This window comes from Acipenser ruthenus, chromosome 5 (genome assembly GCF_902713425.1).
Source record: "Acipenser ruthenus chromosome 5, fAciRut3.2 maternal haplotype, whole genome shotgun sequence".
Lineage (NCBI taxonomy): Eukaryota > Metazoa > Chordata > Actinopteri > Acipenseriformes > Acipenseridae > Acipenser > Acipenser ruthenus.
The window spans coordinates 27,989,117-28,013,898 of NC_081193.1; the positions used below are offsets into that span (position 1 = coordinate 27,989,117).

At 37.7% G+C, this 24,782-nt stretch overlaps 1 protein-coding gene across 1 annotated transcript in view; it reads left to right on the plus strand.

Moving 5' to 3' along the window:
* The window catches only part of eys (eyes shut homolog), a 458,209-nt gene that overhangs the window by 130,807 nt on the left and 302,620 nt on the right, over positions 1-24,782 (plus strand). Inside the window, exon 17 of the mRNA XM_034921306.2 lies at positions 23,159-23,272. Within this exon, the coding sequence (XP_034777197.2) occupies positions 23,159-23,272 (114 nt within the window). The remainder of the gene's footprint in view (positions 1-23,158; positions 23,273-24,782) is intronic.

The window sequence follows — 24,782 nt, forward strand, 5'->3', positions numbered from 1 at the left end:
TTTACCAAGGGGTCATGAGTGACGGTATAACTAGGGGTCGAAGCGACTTAATCTGTTCCTTTTTTGTGGTTATGCAAATGAACCGAAAAGACCAGTATTTCTGTGTTTAAAAAGAGAGTGAGTGTTTTGTTTGTTTTTGTCAGTCTGTCTACATCGTCTTGTTTGTCTTGTGTATTACACTAGACGCCTAAACACAATCCGGAGCTTTCGCCCACGGCCAGCACAAAACACGGACAACAACGCATTGACTGTTCACTAAAATAACATTGTAAATTCAAGACCAGCACTACAGCACTCAATGGGAGAGGTGACCGTGTTTGTGTTTAGGTATTTGCATTGGGATTATTGTTCTTGTGGGACAATTGTTTATTGTAAACGGGACTGCAACCCATCATCATTTATTGTGCAATACACGTTGTTGTGTATTGACAGCCATCATTGTTTGTCTCTGTTTGGTCATCAGACCCCTGGATTAAAATAAACAGAAACCTTTTCACCCGTACTTTGTTTGTCTGTCATTTCTTGTTGGATTACTGCACTGCACGTACCACTTACCACAACATCATATCTCAAAAAACATTTTCAAACCAAACTTCAGATTTTGGAAGGTCACATAAAAACTTCACTGACATAAAATGGCTGCCATATGACTTTTTTTTGCCTCTGGGTGGTAGTCCAAATACTTTGAGTCATTGCCGTACATTTTTGGATACACATGTATATAGCTCAGCGATTCTATTCATTGTTTGTCAGTGGTTACCAGGTATTATGGGTTCTGGATCAACGAGACCTTTACAATGAATATGTCTACAGCAAGTCTTAGCATACTTTATATATATATATATATATATATATATACAATGACCGGGCACTGTTGTCAGATCCCAAAAGCAACCACCAATGACAGCATTGGCCAGTCATTGACAGCATTGTCCAATTTTGTCGGTCAATGTCATCATAAAGATCTAAATAATAAGATTTGCCGGGCAAGGACGACATTGCACAGTACTAGGTGGTCAATGTTGAAACAATCGTAAATACAACTATTAACCCTAAGCGGTCCATTTATTCAATGGCCGAGTGAGACCGAGAGAAGCCGAAAAAATAAAGAAAAAAAGGGCCAGATCTGAGCAATACACATAGCCCGGGCACCACAGAGATAACACGCCATAAACAAACAAGATAGCTGCTTCCGCATCCAGCACTCAAAGAATATCACAGACATTTGCAGAGCTTTTTAAGATGTTATAGTAATAAAATAATGAAGAGGTATGTGAAAAATACAGCGAACAAGGGGTGGGGTGGGCTGGAGATGCAGTACTGAGTGTCCTGTTGATATGCAGTGCCTTTTACACCTGTTTTACTGTGAAAAAAAAACAAAAAAACTTTTAAACAGCACATGTAAAATAAACTGCGTGTGACAATAAATTGGACCTGACGCGCCTGAGACGCGCTGAATAAATGGACCAATAAGGGTTAAAAGTATTTTTTTATATATATAATGTTAGCAAAATGTGTACACAGTAAAATAAACGCTTTATATACATAGCAGAAATATAGAAGTTTTTTTATGTAAAGTATGTACAAAGTTATACACACAATATAAAAGGAATACAAAAAAACATTTTTTTGTAAACGGTAAAACATACATATCTAACTATCTGAGTCAGAGAATCTCAAAAACGTCATATTACTGTGAAAACGGTTCCTGCTGATTATTTCTTTACAGAAGACAGGGGACCTTGTATCAAAATGTTTTGTGACCAGTATGCAGCCATACATGGTAACTGGTTTACACCCATCAAAAACACAAGAGCAAAAAAAAGCATACATCACATTTGGTAAAACATCTTGCCTTCTCGGGCAAAAAAAAAAAAAAAAGCCTGAAAGCACCCTGTGAAGAACTCCAACTTTAAACTTCCACGGCGGAGTGACATCATCATACATGGGTGCAAATTCAAATGATGGAGGACAGGCATCTGCATATGGATCAGTAACACCCAGTCTTGGTTCCACATCTTCTTCATCATCATCGCTAAATGTTAACTCGGCATCACTGTCACTGCTTTAGTAATCAAACTCTTTATCGCTCCCGTTCTCATGCTGCCATATTTTTTTTGCAATCAAATACCAATATAAAATAAAGGTAAACAAGCAAAACTGCAAAAATAATAAAGTGAAATACTAAGTATATACTTTAGATCGTTGACTGTTTGCTGCAGTATCTCCAACTATTCTCAGTATATTCACAGATAGATTGTATCTTCACAGATAGATTGCAGTTGGATAATAGTCGCCTGATGAATTCGAACTCTCCTTCCCGACTTCAAAACACATATCACATTACTAACCCTGCCTTAGGGCATGTATACAAAGAGATCAGATTGAAAAACAAAAACATAGAATAAGCAAAGCTTGACATATGCAGTGATGGCATGGTACTGCAAGTGCGCTTTCATTTGGCATACATGCGTACATCCTGGAGCTGAAGTGGTTAATAGCACTGGGACATTGAGGGTCCTTTTTTGTTATCACATGGTGACTGACCAATTAGTGTTATCTGAGTAACAATCTCTTCAAAAGCTAATCCATTCCTGGTAGTTAATGACTGCGTTGTCAGTTAATGGCACAAGACAAAGTTGAGTGGTATTAATTTAGGACAAAAAGCTCATTACCTTCCGAACGGCTTATTAACAACCAAAAGCATATATATATATATTTTTAAAGCAATCATTAATCATTGGATACTCTCAGCATTGTTAGAAACCCAGTTTTCCTTTTTAGTAGCTCTTCTGCAAGAGGGACTAAACACAGAGCTGGGTTAGATGTGATTAGGTCATATTACATTGCCCACAATAACTTCACGCATGCTGTGACCTCACACACATAGTAGGTCCAGCACCACAAAACACTGTGTAACTACTTTTATAGTTATGTTGTGATATCTATGCCAAAGCAAAATGGTAATTTCCCCAAAGGCAAGATTGAGTAAAATGAAAGGTGAAACTGAGTCAACAGTTATAGAGATAGCACTACTTGTTTCAACTGCCACTATTATATTGCATGTAGTAATCATTTTCTTGCACATTTTTTTGTGATCTATGCCCTGACATTACTCTTGGCTTGTAGAAAGAAGTTGTAGCTGGAAGACCTTGTATGTCACCAACATTTGACAAGGATGGATTGTAACGACATTTTAGCTGATTAATTGGCAGTGCCTTATCTTTATTATACACACATACTTCTGGGGGCAATGCATTGGTTTTAACATATCCTTAAATTAGTCAGGATGTGCCCAAATCCGAGTATAAACAAGTATCTGTAACCATTCCTTCTGAGTTCTTGTGATACAAGTAATTTGGCATATATATATATATATATATATATATATATATATATATATATATATATATATATATATATATATATAGTGGCAAAGTAGGTGGAGAAAGAGTAAAAGTTGTAGTCCAATGGGGAGCTGCAGGACTACAACTCCCAGAATGTCACGGGATTGCAGGAATAGGAAGCACCTGATGCCAATTAAGCCCTGCATAAAGGCAGCAGAAGCACTTCAGTCAGGACTGCTGTTGATGAAGGAAAAGCAGCCATAGGCAGACAGGCTGACGGAGTACCTTGGGGAGTGTTGATGGACAGCAATCTTCAAGTCATGCCACACATTTTCAATTGGATTTAGGTCGGGGCTCTGACTGGGCCACTCAAGGACAGTTACATTTTTGTTCCTTAGCCACACCAGTGTAGCTTTGGCTGTGTGCTTTGGGTCGTTGTCATGTTGAAAGGTGAACCTCCATCCCAGTTTCAGCTTTCTTGCAGAGGGCAGCAGGTTTTCCTCAAGGACCTCTCTTTACTTTGCTGCATTCATTTTCCCTTCTATCCTGACAAGTGCCCCAGTCCCTGCTGATGAGAAACATCCCCATAACATGATGCTGCCACCACCATGCTTCACAGTAGGGATGGTGTTCTTTGGGTGATGCGCTGTGTTGGGTTTGCGTCAAACATAACGCTTTGCATGAAAAGTTCCATTTTATTTTCGTCAGACCACAAAACTTTTGCCACATGGCTACAGAATCTCCTTAGTGTTTTTTTGCATACTTCAAACGGTATTCAAGGTGGGCTTTCTTGAGTAATGACTTCCTTCTTGCCACCCTACCATACAGGCCAGATTTATGGAGTGCTTGAGATATTGTTGTCACATGCACACTTTGACCAGTCTTGGCCATAAAAGCCTGTAGCTCTTGCAAAGTTGCCATTGGCCTCTTGGTAGCCTCTCTGATCAGTCTCCTTCTTGCTCGGTCATCCAGTTTGGAGGGACGACCTGATCTAGGCAGGGTCTTGGTGGCGCCATACACCTTCCACTTCTTAATAATCGTCTTGACCGTGCTCCAAGGGTTTTCAAGGCCTTTGATATTTTTTTATACCCATCCCCTGATCTGTGCCTTTCAACAACTTTGTCCTGGGGTTCTTTTGAAAGCGCCTTGGTGCTCATGGTTGAGTCTTTGCTTTGAAATGCACCATCCAGCAGAGGGAAACTACAGGAACTGCTGAATTTATCCTGAAATCATGTGAATCGCTACAATTTAACACAGGTGGAGGCCGCTTAACTTGGTGTGTGATTTTGAAGGCTATTGGTTACACCTGAGCTAATTTAGGATTGCTATTACAAGGAGGTTGGACACTTATCCAACAAAGCTATTTCAGTTTTTATTTTTAATTAATTTTCTACAAATTTCTAGAAAAAAAAATTTTCACTTGGAAGTTGTGGGGTAGGATGTGTAGATAAATGCTTGGACTGGAGCAGCAGTGTGGAGTAGTGGTTAGGGCTTTGGACTCTTGACTGGAGGGTCGTGGGTTCAATCCCTGGTAGGGGACACTGCTGCTGTACCCTTGAGCAAGGTACTTTACCTAGATTGCTCCAGTAAAAACTCAACTGTATAAATGGGTAATTGTATGTAAAATAATGTGATATCTTGTAAAAATTGTAAGTCGCCCTGGATAAGGGCGTCTGCTAAGAAATAAATAATAATAATAATAATAATAAATGGAAAAAAAAATATTTTAATGCATTTTAATTCCAGGTTATAAGGCAACAAAAGGTGAACATTTTGAAAGGGGGTGTAGACTTTCTATAGGCACTGTGTGTGTGTATATATATATATATATATATATATATATATATATATATATAATCAGGTGTTGTGTGAGGAGATCAGGCAGATAGAATGTTTGGCTCAGACGCAAACTCTTTTCAGAGATACATTACTTTCACCTTGACAAAGGGAGTCTCCAATAGAAATGTAGGAATGTGCTGTCACTCAGTAGTTGGGGCGGGTTTAAAGTATTCAGAACGAATCAAAGATAGACACAAGTCAGGAAGGTGGGACATTGCAGTGTCGCAGGGGGGCTGATATTTTCTTCTCTCCCACGTCGTTGAATAATGAATTTTGGGGGGTGGGGTGCGGGGTGGTCAACCCCCTAAAACCACCCCCCTAGCTATGCCACAAGAACACGTTTAATGTTTGAAACTCATTGTCTGGAGCTTGGTGTTATTTGCATTATCGTCGATACACTGTGGTATGAGGTTCAAGCTACAGCTGCATATTTTAAGTGGATGAAAGCTGAAAATACTTTTTAAAAACACCCTTTTCTTTTACCAATACAGTCCAAGCATCATTTTAATAGCAAACTGTATTTATCAAGTATTTCAATTGTGGGGAAACCTCAACATTTTTAGAAATATATTTGAAGGGCAATTATCATCCTTCTCATTAAATTTACATTATGCCACAATTGCTCTAGCACTCAACGCTGCCTCAGGGGTCGGTTGTAAAGGGATCTGATCCTGGATCCAGGCTCTGATCTGAGTGGAGCTTCAGTGCTCTTCAAAGACAAATTCATGACTTTGTAATTCCATGACTCAGAATAATATAGCTATTTGCCACACTCATCACTCATGACAACATTGTGCCAACAATTTATTGTTTTGAATGATTGCTGCAGGAATGTCTTTGGAGCTTTTAATTAGACATACAAGCGATGCAATGTTTTGTTATACTTGTTTGTAACATATTTTATTATTTCAAATAGAATAATCATGCATGCACCAGCTACAGAAACTGTGCCCCCCCATCCCCCCCACCCCCACCCCCCACTCCCCACTCCCCACTTTTGAAACCAAAGTTACACCACTGGGTACAGGTATACACACAGATAACATTTAAGCTACTTCCCTATAAAATACCTAATAACTCTGCTTTTAATGTATTTTGCACAGACAAGCTATTGTCTGTTTTGCATTAGCTTTTAAGAAGACATATTTGTTTATGGCAAAGATATGTTCCAGGAGTTGTGTGTGTTATTTAATAGGCCATGTATTTTTTCATCAGAGATATATAAAATATCGATTTCCAAAGTTTTTGGAAAATGTGTGTGTTTGTGCATTTTTTAGGTTGCAGATTCAATAAGTAGAGATTAGCCTAATATTGAAAAAAAATTATTTATATATATATATATATATATATATATATATATATATATATATATATATATATATAACCCCACTCTGGACAAACTAGGCCTATAATTAATTTGTTTGCTGTGGTCCAGCAAACAAATTTCAGGATACACCCAGGTAAGTAGGTAGTTTTGGTTCAGGTAAGTGAACATGTCAGCCCCGGTCCAGTGCTGCCCCTCCTGGATTGAAGAGGAACTTCACGGATGGATAGTCAGCACTGCCCCTCCTGGAACTTGGTGGAACCTCCTTTCCTTGGTTACAGGGTTTAAGTTTAAAAGCAAACAGTCCATTAACCAACTCTATAAAACTAATAAAACAGTTTTGCCAATACTGGTCACTGTGTTTTTATTTTTCCACGTTACAACTTGTGACCAAGCTTCGCTCTTCCTCTCTGCCTTTTGTACCTCATGGCAATATTCACAAGTCCATATATGCTTGGTATATTCCACTCCGTTGAGTTGCAATAATAAAACTAATAAACACGCTAGGTGTCTGATACAAACAACAGCTTGTCATATTTTGCAAACGGCACTTCCCCTCTGTTTAAGAAACAGTGCTGCTACTTTGAACTCAGCATCTTTTATCGTGTCAATTCACGAGGGGTAATTAAAAGGTATTCCCGCACATAATGCAATCTCCCCTTCTAAAAACCCATGCACATTTAATCAGTATCCATTCGCCTTACAACAGCGTTTCAGTAAACAACAACACTTTGTTCTTCTTACAATGGCATTTCAATAAACAACATACAAGCTTGTGTTATATAATCTAGTTGCTGGCTTTTAAACAGATATGACATTATGATGATATGATATGCATTAATTTGCGTTTAGAATAAAAAAAGACTTACAGCGTTTCTTCTTGGTAAATTGAAGTTTACTTCTTTGTTCAATTCTTTATACTCCAAGGTACAGCGTTTTTTCCTTGCAGTTAATTCAGTACAGCATACAGCTCTCCTTACACGACACACACTCGTAGGTTCTGCGCTACACTGGCAGAATTACAGCTATTCCTATGACTTCCTTTCACTAGTTCCACCAGTCAATTTAAACTTGGACACACTACCCACAATGAATTGGCCGATTTTTCTAGTGATTGTGGGTTATGTAGTTTACTTTAACCTGTACCACATAAGTTCAGTTTTTAAAAGCACAGAACTTTAATATTTGACACACTGATGCAGTTACAGACAATTTAAATTTTGTACAGCCGCCTTCTTTATTTTTTTTATTGTACTGTCTGCATACCTCATTTCCACTACAACGTGTGTGTATGTATATATGTATGTATGTGTGTATATATATATATATATATATATATATATATATATATATATATACAGTACTGTGCAAAAGTTTTAGGCAGGTGTGAAAAAATGCTGTAAAGTAAGAATGCTTTCAAAAATAGACATGTTAATAGATTATATTTATCAATTAACTAAATGCAAAGTGAGTGAACAGAAGAAAAATCTAAATCAAATCCATATTTGGTGTGACCACCCTTTGCCTTCAAAACAGCATCAATTCTTCTAGGTACACTTGCACAAAGTCAGGGATTTTGTAGGCATATAGTCAGGTGTATGATTAAACAATTATACCAAACAGGTGCTAATGATCATCAATTCAATATGTAGGTTGAAACACAATCATTAACTGAAACAGAAACAGCTGTGTAGGAGGAATAAAACTGGGTGAGGAACAGCCAAACTCAGCTAAAGGTGAGGTTGCTGAAGACAGTTTACTGTCAAAAGTCATACACCATGGCAAGACTGAGCACAGCAACAAGACACAAGGTATTTATACTGCATCAGCAAGGTCTCTCCCAGGCAGAAATTTCAAGGCAGACAGGGGTTTCCAGATGTGCTGTCCAAGCTCTTTTGAAGAAGCACAAAGAAACAGGCAACGTTGAGGACCGTAGACGCAGTGGTCGGCCAAGGAAACTTACTGCAGCAGATGAAAGACACATCATGCTTACTTCCCTTCGCAATCGGAAGATGTCCAGCAGTGCCATCAGCTCAGAATTGGCAGAAAACAGTGGGACCCTGGTACACCCATCTACTGTCCGGAGAAGTCTGGTCAGAAGTGGCCTTCATGGAAGACTTGCGGCCAAAAAGCTATACCTCCAACGTGGAAACAAAGCCAAGCGACTCAACTATGCACGAAAACACAGGAACTGGGGTGCAGAAAAATGGCAGCAGGTGCTCTGGACTGATGAGTCAAAATTTTAAATATTTGGCTGTAGCAGAAGGCAGTTTGTTCGCCGAAGGGCTGGAGAGCGGTACACGAATGAGTGTCTGCAGGCAACAGTGAAGCATGGTGGAGGTTCCTTGCAAGTTTGGGGCTGCATTTCTGCAAATGGAGTTGGGGATTTGGTCAGAATTAATGGTCTCCTCAATGCTGAGAAGTACAGGCAGATACTTATGCATCATGCAATACCATCAGGGAGGCATCTGATTGGCCCCAAATTTATTCTGCAGCATGACAACGACCCCAAACATACAGCGAAAGTCATTAAGAACTATCTTCAGCGTAAAGAATAACAAGGAGTCCTGGAAGTGATGGTATGGCCCCCACAGAGCACTGATCTCAACATCATCGAGTCTGTCTGGGATTACATGAAGAGAGAGAAGCAACTGAGGCTGCCTAAATCCACAGAAGAACTGTGGTTAGTTCTCCAAGATGTTTGGGCCAACCTACCTGCCGAGTTCCTTCAAAAACTGTGTGCAAGTGTACCTAGAAGAATTGATGCTGTTTTGAAGGCAAAGGGTGGTCACACCAAATATTGATTTGATGTAGATTTTTCTTCTGTTCACTCACTTTGCATTTTGTTAATTGATAAATATAAACTATTAACATGTCTATTTTTGAAAGCATTCTTACTTTACAGCATTTTTTCACACCTGCCTAAAACTTTTGCACAGTACTGTATATATACTTATTTATTTTTGAATACTGGTTATAATAAGGTTATAATAATATCAGATTATGTTTCAATCTGTAGGTCACTGTGATGGGGTGTGGGTATTCATTGACACAGGAGACAGAAGTTGAGTTTGAGACACTGCACAGGTGCTCAGATTTATTTTGTATATTCTTTTTTATTTCACTGATTTCCTTTAGCCCGCAGAGGGTGCTGTTGTCTGTGGCCTGGCTACCAACTATGGTATCCAGGACCTCCGGAGTACCACGGCAGGGTATACATTATGGTGCAGGTGCACTCGCAGGTGCTCAAAGAATAATGAAAACGAAAAGGCAAAAAGAAAAAGGGAAAATAAAACACAGTAATGAAAACTACAAAATACAGGTGCTGCACTCTGCAGCTGGTCTTTCCCCGGTCGCCGCTACCCTTACGACCCGGGTCTCCGTCCTTCTCTTTGCTGTTCCTCAGCTATCTTTAGACACTTTCAGGGTCTGCCCAAGGATTCCCTGCTTTCTCTCTATTTCTTTAGTTTCTTCTCTTTAAGTTTCTTTTGGGACTTTTCTCCCGTCTCTCCGCGGTCTTGCCGAGCAGCGTGACCGCTAGCTCGTTGTTCAGGTCTAAAGGGGCAGATCTGAGGAAACAACAAAGTATTAATTTATAGGTCCAGCAATCCTCCCAAGACCCGCCTCCCAGCCACTCAGAGAGAGAGAAAGCCCACACACTCTTCCCCACCTCTCTGTGTCACTGCCATGACTGACAGGCGAATCCCACGTGGTTGCCGCCCTCTTCCTGCAGCACTATGCATACGTCAGACGGCCAGTCCAGGTCTCCCGTTACAGTCACATTTGAATTAAATTTGATTTAGAATATCAATATAATTATTTTCAGATCAGCATATGATATTGAAAAAGTAGCAACAGACTGCTGATCTTGATATTTCTGCCCACATGGAAAATGTTTTTGAAAACCATAAACAAGCATCCACTGTAGGCACTAATGACATTAGACTCAGAGAATCTGAGACACTCAAGATCCATTTTAAATGACTTTGTCATAAAGTAAAACAATTAGGCAAGAATATTATTGTTTCAGGTCCTCTACCTGTTGTTTGGCAGGGATGTGAAGCGCTTAGTAGACTACTTTCTCTCAATAACTGGCTAGCAGATTGGTGTGCCTCTGAGAATCTGGGTTTCATTTATAACTGGGATATATTTTGGGAGAGACCTGGATTTTTTAGGAAAGATGGTCTGCACCCAATTATTAGGGGTTTGATGAGATTGGTGGAAAACATAGAGAATCATGTAAAAAAAAAATCTTTGACTGAATATATTACCAAGAGAAGTTATTCACAAATTTGAGCCATATGATCAAACCTCAATTGAATTGTTCTATTCAGGTAGTGTCTGACCCCCGCTGTCTATTTCCAGCTGCTTCCCGGGGCTTATATTGTGAGAATTTTATTAAAATCAAGACAGTGTCACTCTGTGACAATTTAAGGAGTACTGTATTGACAACTATTTGTTTAGCTTTATTAAATACAAGATCGCTGGGTAATAAATCTGTCTCAATAAATGGCTTCATCTTGGAATCGAATTTAGATATTTTAACTTTGGTTAAGAAATGGTTGAAACAGGATGAAAATGTCCTGCTAGTAGAGGCTTCTCCGAATGGGTTCTCTTTTTATAATAAGGCACGTCCTAGAGGATGAGGCAGTGGCATTGCTGACAAATAAGGACCAAGAATATGGACGGTTATTTGTCATTCGAAATGTTAGTGTTTGTGGTTTGTAGTCACACTCCTATTCAGGTTGTAGTTATTTATCATCCTCCAAGACTATAGGGCTATTCACACTATAGAGTTTATTTGCTGCATTTTCTAAGATAAAAAATCAAACCTATGGAATTGAATACTGCCTTTCATACTTGAGCATATTCGCTGCAAAAAAAATTGAAAAAGTTTGATTTTTGTACAAAAAACGCTGCGATCACCAGCCTGTCCTGCTAAATTTGGATATAATCTGAAGGCAATATGGATCGGGTGCAAGCTGCTGCATGGTTATTGCTCCGAAGAAGAAGCGAAAGAAAGAGAAGAATGTGGATTCACCCTATAATAACGAGCAACCGGAAACCCTACAGAGTAGCACCATCTTGTGCAAAAGCTGAAATATACTGTATATATTTATATAATCTCAACAATGTTATTGGCAACAAAAATATTGTTTTAAACAAAATTGGAATTACAGACAGGACTACCAAATGCAATCATTTCGATGCACCCTGATTTCTTTTTTTTTTTTTTTTAATAAACAATACAGTAAATAAACGCAGGTAGATGATACTGTCTATATTTCATTATATTTTCCTATAATTTCTGTTTGTATTCTTTATCGAGATATTTTTTGTGCTGCTTATCATAAAGAACAGTATATTCTGCACTGCTATAATCTTGCCTGTGATATTTGATGCACAATGTGAAAACAAAAATAGAAGTGAAACATTGGCTGTAAAAAACGCAGATAATAAACGCTATAGTGTAACTAACCATTTAATTGTCTTTTTAAATCTGAATTTGGTGAACTTTTATCGACATTTGCTATTAACCATGATAAGATTGTGGTGTTCAGTGATTTTAATGTACATGTTGATGTAGAACAAGATCCCCTTGGAAGAGATTTTATTATTTTGCTTGAGTCCCTGTGTTTTATTCAACATGTTACTGGCCCTACTCATATTCATGGCCTTACTCTAGATATAGTTATCTCTCGTGGCCTAAACATTCACAACTTGTCCATCATTGATCTTATGGTTTCAGATCACTCTTCTATTATTTTTGAAGTGCCAATACCTGGCTCAATGCATTAAAACTTGATCTCTTAATTCATCAACTACTGACAAGTTCTTGGAAGCATTGTCCGCTTCATCTTTTACTCAGTCAGGATTGTTTGAAGAGCAGGTGGAAAATTATAACGATATTCTAACAAACACATAAGAACATAAGAACAACATAATAAAGTTTACAAACGAGAGGAGGCCATTTGGCCTGTCTTGCTCATTTGGTTGTTAGTAGCTTATTGATCCCAGAATCTCATCAAGCAGCTTCTTGAAGGATCCCAGGGTGTCAGCTTCAACAACATTACTGGGGAGTTGGTTCCAGACTCTCACAATTCTCTGTGTAAAAAAGTGCCTCCTATTTTTTTGTTCTGAATGCCCCTTTATCTAATCTTCATTTGTGACCCCTGATCCTTGTTTCTTTTTTCAGGTTGAAAAAGTCCCTTGGGTCAACATTGTCAATACCTTTTAGAAGCTTGAATCAGATTGCCACGTAGTCTTCTTTGTTCAAGACTGAATAGATTCAATTCTTTTAGCCTGTCTGCATACGACATGCCTTTTAAACAGGGAATAATTTTGGTTGCTCTTCTTTGCACTCTTTCTACAGCAGCAATATCCTTTGAGGTCTTACTAATGCATTGTAAAGTTTTAGTAAAGATACTAGACTTCAGGTACATTATTTAATTTGGAAAGATAATATTTTGAAGAATAATCCTACATTTCTATTTCAGTCTATAGCTAAACTAACTAATCCTCCTCCAGAGTCTGTCCAATAAAACACTCATCGGTATCATCGGTAAGTTGTAATGACTTCATAAATCACTTTAACAAAAAAGTTACTGGCATTAGGAATCAGATATTCAACAGCGTACCAAATTTAGATGTGCCATCAAACTATGCTACTTGCACTACACCAATCCACAATTTTGAAATCCACTACATGTGCGTTAGATCCTATCCCTACTCCACTTTCTAACATTATAATGACCAAGGCGGTCATTTTGAACGTTTTTGGAATTTATTTTTAAATTGCGGTGCTTATTTTTTAAGATACGGTGCTGTGCTTTCCTGTCTTTTTTCTAAATATATGTACTGACAAAGAAAGCTGCAGAAATTAGGAAACTGAAATACTATTCCGACCAGGAGCGGTCAAATTGACCGCTACATATAAAACATATTATAACAATGAAATATTGCAGGATTATTTGCATTAATCAGTCGGGACTTGCTGCCGTGTATTGAAGTTTGATTATATCAGTCTGCATTCCTCAAGTGAGCGGTCTTCTGACATTTCTATTGTTTCAATGAGCCTCCTGATAGCTCATCAATCAGCTTGACAGCTCACAACACCAGGCTGTCTGTCTGCACTCTGGTTACTATATAAGTCACTCGTTTTTCTAAGAAATTCATTGTTACCACAATACACATTGAAAATGGATCGCGGAAGACACAGGACAGTGTTTGGAATTACTGCAAAGTTTACCAAACAACGATTCTGATGCAGCAGAGACAGACAATGACGCATCTGGCTCTGAAGCAGACTGGGTTTGCAAAGATGAGTCTACCAGCAGCAACAGTGAGGAGGATTCCAGCGAATTGCCAGGACCGAGTGCGCGAAGAGGGCACAGGAGATCCCGTGGGAGAAGAAGAAATCCTGTGGCAGCCCCTGCAAGGATGCCAGCCACTTCACCTGCTTCAGCCCCTGCACCTGAGCCAGTCGCTACTTCTCCTGAGGCATTCGCTTCTCCAGCGGTACGCCACCACCACCTGGCACTTAAGAGGCTGGTAATGATGTCACTGTTTGGAACACAAAAAATCCTGGTGTTGAAGCTGCGGGTAGAAGGGTTGAACATAATATTTTGAGGGAAGTTCCAGGGTCCACGGCATATGCAAAATGCAACATTGATGAGAGTGCTTTTCGCCTGTTGATTGACATGCATACGCTTCACCACATACAAAGTTGCACTAAAGCAGAATCCCACCGACAACTACAAGATGATAACTGGTCAATGCCCTTGGAGGAATTAGAAGCTTCTATTGCACTAGTATATGCCCATGGAGCATTTGGTGCCAGCAGCCTGGGTTACTGTTGATAGCTGTGCCAAATGCGCAAAGACAGTCTGCGGTAAGTGCACTGCATATGTTGAAAAGCAAAGGATTTGTGAGATTTGTGCCAGCACTTAGACTTTGTAAACGATTGTAAATGAAGCCCACTCTGTTCAAATGTTATCCAATATTATTATAGTATAGTATTTAAAGGAACCTTTAAGAGAATACAGATACATCAATGTTGCTTTATTATTCCCACAGGTCCAGTGTACATTGATGTTAGTAATTTCACTAACATATAACTCATTGGTGTATGTTTATTATATTTGCTATCGCCTTCTGTGTGCTGTAAGTTAGAATAAAGCAACCATTGCAGAGACAAAGGTTGTTTTAATTGAAAGGACTGCCCATAAAACCTGTGAGGAAAATTGTTTTTGTGTGGGGTCTATAAACTTTCTTCCATTTCCAAAAACTGTAGGAAACATGAATGATGTGATTTGAAGTACTTCCATGTTGCAGCAACCCTGAAGACCTACAGTTCCCATTGGATTGCAGAATCCTTTATATCTTATGAACAGTCCAAATAGGGTTAAGTTTTGACAAAGCCCTTAGCCACCCAAATGAATGTGGTTGTTGAGTTATGTATTTTCACATACTTCCTAGATATATTATTGGGAAAGATCTGTGATATAAGATTGAGTTTGTACAATAAGTGCACTTGGGTCTGGTTATGTGTATGGGTGTGGCCTGGGAGGGTCCCCCTCTGTCCCAAGGGAGCACCTTTGACACAGCAGTAAGATGCTGTAGCAGATGTAGTTGAACAAAGAAACAAGGCAGAGGACAAATACTTAAACCAGTTTAAATAGGGGTTCTCAATTTGTCCTGCCTCCTTAACTGCACCAAGAATCTAATAGGGAGGGGTTGTTGTGTACAATCAAACAACTGACACCACCGACCCATTATTCCTATTTATGAAGTGCTGGGAGCAGAAATTATTCTCCAGTTAAATGTTAAAGGAATGTGACAGAGATTCAAACTGTACTTGTTTAAGTTTATGCAGGGCCTAATTGGGTCTATATCGAATTCAGTATGCAATTTAGTCTCTTACTACCCTTCAGCTTGTTTTTTCACTGGCTTTGCAGACAATTATTTGTTGACAAGGTGACTGCCATTTAAATTCAGCCAAACATAGGAAAGGATGTTTTGCTGATTCACTGCTTTAGTAAATTTGCAGTGATACTTCAGTCACTCTCTATGTAGATTCAAAATTATGTACAGTACTTACACTATACATATACATGATAAAATAATACATCATTGACATAATTTACTAGCTGATATGCTCAGGTCTAGTATTCATATTATTTGTTTATCCAAGACGACTTGCAGAGACTAGGGTGTGTGAACTATGCATCAGCTGCTGAGTCACTTACAGCAGCTGCATATGGCAAAGAATGTAGGAGGAGCTGAACTGAGACCAAGACTCCCTCTTCCATGCTGAACTTGCCCCATAATATCACTGCTTCGAAGGGCAGCCTTTGCATCGTCACGGCTTTCTTTGCCACCCACTTTCTTCCAGTTTTCAACACAGGTGCTGCCGTATTTGTCACGTGAATCTACTAATGTAATTTCCAGACAGACCTTGGCACACTTAAACTCCTCGGTTAGAGCAGAGACTGGTAGCTGCAGTATTCCTTTACCATAAAGTCCCACTCTGCTGAAGAAGCGTGGAACTCACCACCATTGCCTGACGTATGAACTGATGAAAGCTTCTAGCTTCTCAACTGTTGTCAAAGAAACCGCATACACAGTCAGTAGCCACAGCAGCCTTGGCAGTAGACCAAACTGAAAGCACCAGAGTTTCAGTTTGTCTGGTAAAGCGCTGCTGTCAATACTCTTCAACCCTTCCACTGCTTGTTGTCCACCTTCTCCCACACAAACTTTGTCCTTTAGATCCCCGTCGTACCATCTCCCAAGACTTTTCACTTTGTATAAAACACAATGTATTGATCTTGACAGCCACAGGTCTAAATACTGACCAACACCCTTTAATTGTATTTAACCCCCCCAAGAGTTGTTTCATTGGTGCTCCAATAAGTTTAGAGTTTGTAGGGTGGTGGTATTTAGAACTACCACTGTTTAGATCATTAAGCTGGAATGAAACATGACAGAAATTGAAAGAGCTGAAATAGTGGGTAAATATAACCATATACAGAACTTTGTACTTGTAATAAAAGCTCATAACCTTCTATTCATGGCACACTATTTGCTGTAGGTTGTTGGCTTGCTGGCTGCTGTAACCCTTTAAGGTACAAGTGATAACCTCCCCCTGGTAGTGCCGTGATAACCTCCCCCTGGTAGTGCTGTGATAACCTCCCCCTGGCAGTGCAGTGATAACCTCCCCCTGACAGTGCTGTGATAACTTCCCTCTGGCAGTGCAGTGATAACCTCCCCCTGGTAGTGCAGTGATAACATCCCCCTGGTAGTGTCATGATAACCTCCCCCTGGTAGTGCAAGAAACAGGGTTTAAACCTTAGGGCTAAAATACACCTGAATTACAGTAACTATGTGGTATTAATAACTTTGGGGAACATTTTCACAACAGAAACCAAGCAGTAAATCTACATGAAATTTGTATTTATAGTTATACAGAAATGTGTATTTATAGTGTATTTGTAGTTATACAGTTCCTTAATAAAGCACCCCTGGTTGCCTACTTAATCATTAAACATTTAGTTACTATCTCAATAGCCATTTCTTTTTGGAATAAGATATTTTTTATTGGGTGTAAGGCTAGTTGCTACATTATATGAATTATTTATTTTTACAAATAGTGATAGGAAACATATATATATATATATATATATAAGGTTGGGATTTACATGTGTCGCAGGTGCACAGGTTTATTTACATAGAGGTACATACAGGAGCCCCATAATACAGGAAAGCCACGTGACGCTACCAGCAATGGTAGCTAACGTGAGACATACGGGCCGGCATACAAAAGGCAAAATAAACACTGTACAAAAACTATCAAAGAAAAAGGTGCCATGAAGACATCTTGCGCTACTCCGCTAACAAATGGAGGTCCCGCTTACATACCTGTCTAGTATACTGAGTGGGATCTACTATCCCGAAACTAACTCCCTGTCCCTTGGGCAGTTCACCCAACTCCACCCTCGGATATACACACAATCGTTGGTTCATTGCAGCTTCCTTTTTTCGGAAAAAAATAACCCCAACCACCTCCCAACCTCAGAATATACACACACTATTGGAGGTGGTTGCTTTGTTTCCTGAACCCAGTCATTCAGCAGCAGCGCTCTGACCCCTATGACTTACAGCAGCCTTGATCTGTATAATCAAGACCCTTTTATTCTTGGCGCTCTGCTGCACCATGCCCACCTACTAATTAGGTTAACACACACATGTTGCTTGTTCCTGCAACTAAACACAGCAGGCAGGCTGCTACACACAGAGCGCCAGGTTCTCCATTAAAACTAATCCTGTTCTTATTTATACAATCACAACACTCATATTTACAATAAACAGTTATAAAAGCCCTCTCCTTATGTGCAGGGTTCCAGCCCTGCTACAAAGACATAAACATTATTTTACTTTTGTGCTCTCATTATCAAAGATAGTACACAGTTCACAAAATGGCATAATATACAATTAAAATAATCATGAATGGTGGAAAGTAAATTACTATTTACTACAAGATACAAAAAGTACATGACAGACAATATTACATGTACCGGTATATATACATGTCAAAGGGAATTCAGACTGATAATACAAAAGTAAATGAATACCACACAACAAATAAAATGGGGAAAAAATAGATAAATAATGACAATTATATATATATATATATATATATATATATATATATATATATATATATATATTTTAGCTCAAAGAGCCAGCTGCCCAACGTTTCGATATGTTGTACATATCTTTCTCAAGGGAGCCTGTGTTTGAATCCAAACATTGGAGGTATTTATAGGTTTTTGACGGCATGACAACTACTTGTTATTGTTTACATTCAAATGCATGATTTATTCTTACATGATGTAATGGTGTTCTATATATTGTGACATCATTTTTACTTCTATCTTTGAATCTGTATTAATTCTAATTATGGCCTCCCCAGCGCATCAGCATGCACAACTTTTGAATGAATTTTGTTTATTTATTTAAATGTTATATATTTATTGAAGTTAATTAGTTCATTCTTTTCTGTTGAGTCCCGCTGGCATAATCGTGTTCAGTCTATTTATCCATTTACTTTCTTTTATTCTTCTATATGTCGCATTGTCTAATTTGAGCTGTTCTAATACTACAAACTTTACATCATTTATGTCATGTCCCTGACTGGTGAAGTGCTGTACTATTGGTTCATTCATTTTTTTATTTCTAATTAATGAAAGGTGGTTCTGAATTCTTTTATATAAAGTAGTTCCAGTCTCTCCAACATATTTGATTTCATCACATTTTTCACAGGCTATTCCATAAACAACATTGCTATTTTTACAGTAGGTATTAGTTTTTAGTGGATATGTGGTGTTCTTATGTTTAATTATATTTTTACGTTTGTCTATGTATTTACACACTTTACATCTACTAGTGCATATGTTCGTAGAACCTATTTTGTCAATTATTCTTTTATGTTTACTGTGAACTAAAATATCACCTAAATTAGCTTCTCTTTTGAATGCTACAACTGGGGCCTTAAGAAATACTTTTTTTTAATTTTTCTGAATTATGTAGAATCCGCAAGTGTTTCCAAACTATCTTAGAAATATTGGGCAAAAGTTTAGAGTAAGTCATTATTAATGGGACTCTTTTGACCTTTTTATCTCTATTTTTATAATCTAGTAGATCATCTCTTTTTAGTTTATCCACTTTTCTTAACTCCGTCTCTATAATTCTTTCTTTGTATCCTCTTTTTTTAAGGTTTGTTTTTAATACATTTCTTTGTTTTACATAGTCACTTTCTTTTGAGCATATTCTTCGTATTCTTATTCCTAGACCCTTTGGGATTGCCCTTTTAGTGTGTATCGGATGTGCAGAGGACATGTGTAAATACTGGTGCATGTCAGTAGGTTTATGTTTAATTATGTTTATATATATAATTGTCAGTACACAGTTCACAAAATGGCATAATATACAATTATATTATATTATATTATATATATATATATATATATATATATATATATATATATATATATATATATATATATATATAATATATATAATTGTCATTATTTATCTATCTATTTTTTCCCCATTTTATTTGTTGTGTGGTATTCATTTACTTTTGTATTATCAGTCTGAATTCCCTTTGACATGTATATATATACTGGTACATGTAATATTGTCTGTCATGTACTTTTTGTATCTTGTAGTAAATAGTAATTTACTTTCCACCATTCATGATTATTTTAATTGTATATTATGCCATTTTGTGAACTGTGTACTATCTTTGATAATGAGAGCACAAAAGTAAAATAATGTTTATGTCTTTGTAGCAGGGCTGGAACCCTGCACATAAGGAGAGGGCTTTTATAACTGTTTATTGTAAATATGAGTGTTGTGATTGTATAAATAAGAACAGGATTAGTTTTAATGGAGAACCTGGCCCTCTGTGTGTAGCAGCCTGCCTGCTGTGTTTAGTTGCAGGAACAAGCAACATGTGTGTGTTAACCTAATTAGTAGGTGGGCATGGTGCAGCAGAGCGCCAAGAATAAAAGGGTCTTGATTATACAGATCAAGGCTGCTGTAAGTCATAGGGGTCAGAGCGCTGCTGCTGAATGACTGGGTTCAGGAAACAAAGCAACCACCTCCAATAGTGTGTGTATATTCTGAGGTTGGGAGGTGGTTGGGGTTATTTTTTTCCGAAAAAAGGAAGCTGCAATGAACCAACGATTGTGTGTATATCCGAGGGTGGAGTTGGGTGAACTGCCCAAGGGACAGGGAGTTAGTTTCGGGATAGTAGATCCCACTCAGTATACTAGACAGGTATGTAAGCGGGACCTCCATTTGTTAGCGGAGTAGCGCAAGATGTCTTCATGGCACCTTTTTCTTTGATAGTTTTTGTACAGTGTTTATTTTGCCTTTTGTATGCCAGCCCGTATGTCTCACGTTAGCTACCATTGCTGGTAGCGTCACGTGGCTTTCCTGTATTATGGGGCTCCTGTATGTACCTCTATGTAAATAAACCTGTGCACCTGCGGCACATGTAAATCCCAACCTTCCAGTCTTGGTCTCCTGTCTATGTCGCAGCAAACACGCATCCACGTCATCTTATTGGTCATCCTTCAAACAGTGAGTCCCCTGTTACTGTCTTTAATAAACAAGAACTGAGCTTGTGGTGAACTTCAGTAGGCTGTTTCATCTCAAATGAAAGCACCTCTTGCTATTTTGAGCCCCTTCTCTCAGTAGTCTCAATCCCAGGTGGCACAACACAAATTACTAAATTATTTTCAATTTGGGACCATGTTGTAATAAGTGCTTTTATGAACTACAATAGCAGAATGTCAATACCATTTATTCAGGCTGGTCTTATAACAGTGTGCCAGAATTACTTCAATATCTTCTATTTTATTTTAGCCTTTCACACTGCCTTTTTCATTTATTATTAGAATGGCTTGATTTTAATAATACTAAATTATTTATATACTGGAGTATTTTGTGTCTCTTTTACCCAGAAGAAATAGAACACCCATGTAATATTTTTAAACAATCTGATGAGGCATGATTATTATTTTTTTATCTTTTTAAAAAATAAATGAAACAGTTATGCATTTATATATTATTCATTCTTCTCTAACAGCTTGACAAACACAGTTCTCTTGATTTGAAAAAAATCTTGACATGACAGATCGTGACATGATTATGTTTGCAGCAGCAGTTAGTTAGATTTGTGTCCATTAGCTAAGAATTTCACAAATTAGTGGTAGTTGCCACTTGCTTTTCCTGTTTTAATAATAATAATTGTCACTGTGCATTGGATAACAGCACTAGTCGAAGAGCCTGTATACAGTGCAAATGAGCAAATAAAAGCAAGCTTGGGTTTTTGAATGGAAGAAGGGGGGAGCGGATGGGGAGTATTGTAATATGGTCCTTTTTGCTTAAGAACATAAGAAAGGTTACAAACGAGAGGAGGCCATTCGGCCCATCTTTCTCGTTTGGTTGTTAGTAGCTTATTGATCCCAGAATCTCATCAAGCAGCTTCTTGAAGGATCCCAGGGTGTCAGCTTCAACAACATTACTGGGGAGTTGGTTCCAGACTCTCACAATTCTCTGTGTAAAAAAGTGCCACCTGTTTTTTTGTTCTGAATGCCCCTTTATCTAATCTCCATTTGTGACCCCTGATCCTTGTTTCTTTTTTCAGGTCAAAAAAGTCCCTTGGGTCAACATTGTCAATACCTTTTAGAAGCTTGAATCAGATTGCCACATAGTCTTCTTTGTTCAAGACTGAATAGATTCAATTCTTTTAGCCTGTCTGCATATGACATGCCTTTTAAACCCAGAATAATTCTGGTCGCTCTTATTTGCACTCTTTCTACAGCAGCAATATCCTTTTTGTAGCGAGATGACCAGAACTGAACACAATATTCTAGATGAGGTCCTACTAATGCATTGTAAAGTTTTAACATTACTTCCCTTGGTTTAAATTCAACACTTTTCACTCTAAATCTGAGCATTTTGTTGGCCTTTTTTGTAGCTTCCCCACATTGTCTAGATGAAGACATAAACTCTTAGATCTTTTTCATAGATTCCTTCTTCAATTTCAATATCTCCCATATGGTATTTATAATGGGCATATGTATTGCCTGCATGCAGTACCTTACACTTTTCTCTATTAAATGTCATTTGCCATGTGTCTGCCCTGTTCTGAGTGCTGTCGAGATCATTTTGAATGATCTTTGCTGCTGAAACAGTGTTTGCCACACCTCCTATTTTTGTGCCATCTGCAAATTTAACAAGTTTGCTTACTATTCCAGAATCGAAGTCATTCATGTAGGTTAGGAAGAGCAGAGGACCTAGCACTGATCCCTGTGGTACTCCACTGGTTACCTTGCTCCATTTTGAGTAATCGGTACTTTCTGTTTTCGACATGTTAACCACTCCCTAATCCATGTGCATGCATTTCCTTGAATCCCTACTGCGTTCAGTTTGAGAATTAATCTTTTATGCAGGACCTTGTCAAAATCTTTCCTAAAATCTAAATAAACTATTGCTTTGCACTTATCCATTATCGATGTTGCGTCCTCAGAAAAATCAAGCCGGTTAGTTAGGTAATTTTCCGTTTTGGATCGTATTATAGTTCCCAAAAGTTTACATATAATAGAAGTCAGGCTTATTGGTCTGTAGTTACCTGGTTCGGTTTTATCTCCCTTTTTGTGGATTGGTATTACGTTTGCAATTCTCCAGTCTGTTGGTACAACCTCTGTCTCAAGAGACTGTTGCATGATCTTGGTTAGTGGTTTGCAAATAAGTTATTTCATTTCTTTGAGTACTATTGGGAGGATCTCATCCGGCCCATATATCATAACTAGTCACTATACTGTTGTAGTCTCAGAATATTTTATTTCTTTTGACTGATTTGTAAATGCAGTGGGAATTGCCCCATATACAATCTCTAATTAATAATACTATGTATTTAACAATTTGATCCAGTAGTTTATTCATGTATGTGTCTTTTAAGCTTTGAATCAATATCAGCTTTATAAAACAGATATTGAGTTGGAACACAAATCCTAAATGGCTAAGGGCTTAGGCACACCAAAGAAACTGCAATAATTATTATTTTCTTCTGCAGGTTTCACAGGTCATTTCTGTGAGATAAATATAAATGAGTGTGACTCTGGGCCCTGTAAGAATGGTGCAGTTTGTGAGGATGATGTCAACAGATATCTTTGTTTCTGCCCTGAAGGTAAGCTAACCTCAATGTGCCCCTCACAGTACAATTGCCATTGCATCAAAACTGCCAAAAGATAGCTGTAGGCAATTGTCTTACTATTACTGTAGGTTATTTTATGCAGACTGCAATTTCTGTTTCGGCTTCAGTCTCCAAGATGAATATATAGATATACAGAGGGCCTTATTTTGAAGCAAATGCAATGAATATGCATTTTCAGAGGAATAAAATATTTATTTAACGGTATATAACAAACAACAGCACTACAATTTAACAACCCTGGAACTAGGTTGTTTCTTGTTGGTTTTATACTGATACAATTATACCTCTCAAAAAATACCTTTGTCTTTTCACTTTTTTCAAAATAGGTTCCAGAGAGCTTATAAAACTCTGTGGGTCAGAACTGCTGCATTTCGATGTTTACATGCTCTTTAAAATTGTGAAGAAGAATGTAAAGGTCATGTGTGTAATAATGTCAGATACAGTTAGAAATACAGGAGGATTTATACTTTTTTCATTATTTTGTTACAGAAATTTGAAATAGTTGTTGCATAGAAACAAAGGTGCTGACAGAATGTAGTTCTGTTTTAATGTATATCTATTTTATTGTAACTACCATTTGATTTATTTGTGATAATCTGCTTTCTGCACCACAGATAATATTTTGACCAAGCTTGCATACTGTAACACTGCATCCTCAGCTCAGAATGAAATATAATATAAAGTGCTGAACAGCAAAATGTAGCTGAAACCAGCAGGAAACATTTCTAAATTGAAAATGTTCAGTTTGGCAAACCAATAGGATATTTGTTTCATGCAGGCAGAATACATGCTGGGATCAAATTAAATTAAAAACAGATTCCTCACTTTATCATTTTAATACTTACACTGAATTTAAATGTACCTATGTGAAATAAATCATATTTATTTTGTTTTATTTGAGCAGATACATTAATTATTTGATTTAGCGGAGCTGCTACTCTACTTATATATTACTTCTTACTTAAATAAAAACAGTAGTATAACTATAACAAAAAGTAAGGTAGGAAATACAAAACAAAAGAAAATACAATTTTGACATTTCTGAGATCTCTAAATTGGGGTAAATGGAAAATATGTTAGAATACTTTTGCTTTTTCTTTGGTTGATTTATAAAATGATGCATTTTTTGCAAACACTTCCAGTGTTACCTGTTTAACATTATTAGGGCAAATTGAAATCTTTAAATAAAAATACAAACTGAAATTAAGCATGGAAGGAATCAGATATTTATTCATGAATAGTTTGTATCATTAGAGCTAGGAAAATACATCTTGACATTTATGCTGCTATTTCTTGGCTTAGCCGATGCCCTACCTGAGAGACATGGTTCTGATTAAACTCTGATTGCAAATAAGGACTGTTATACATTATTAATGAACTCAGGATAATTGTAGAATTTTGTGACATGGGGAGCAATAGAAATTGGTTCCATGGTCAGTTTGAGAAATGATGAGAATATGCCTTGGACCGATGGTGCTGATAG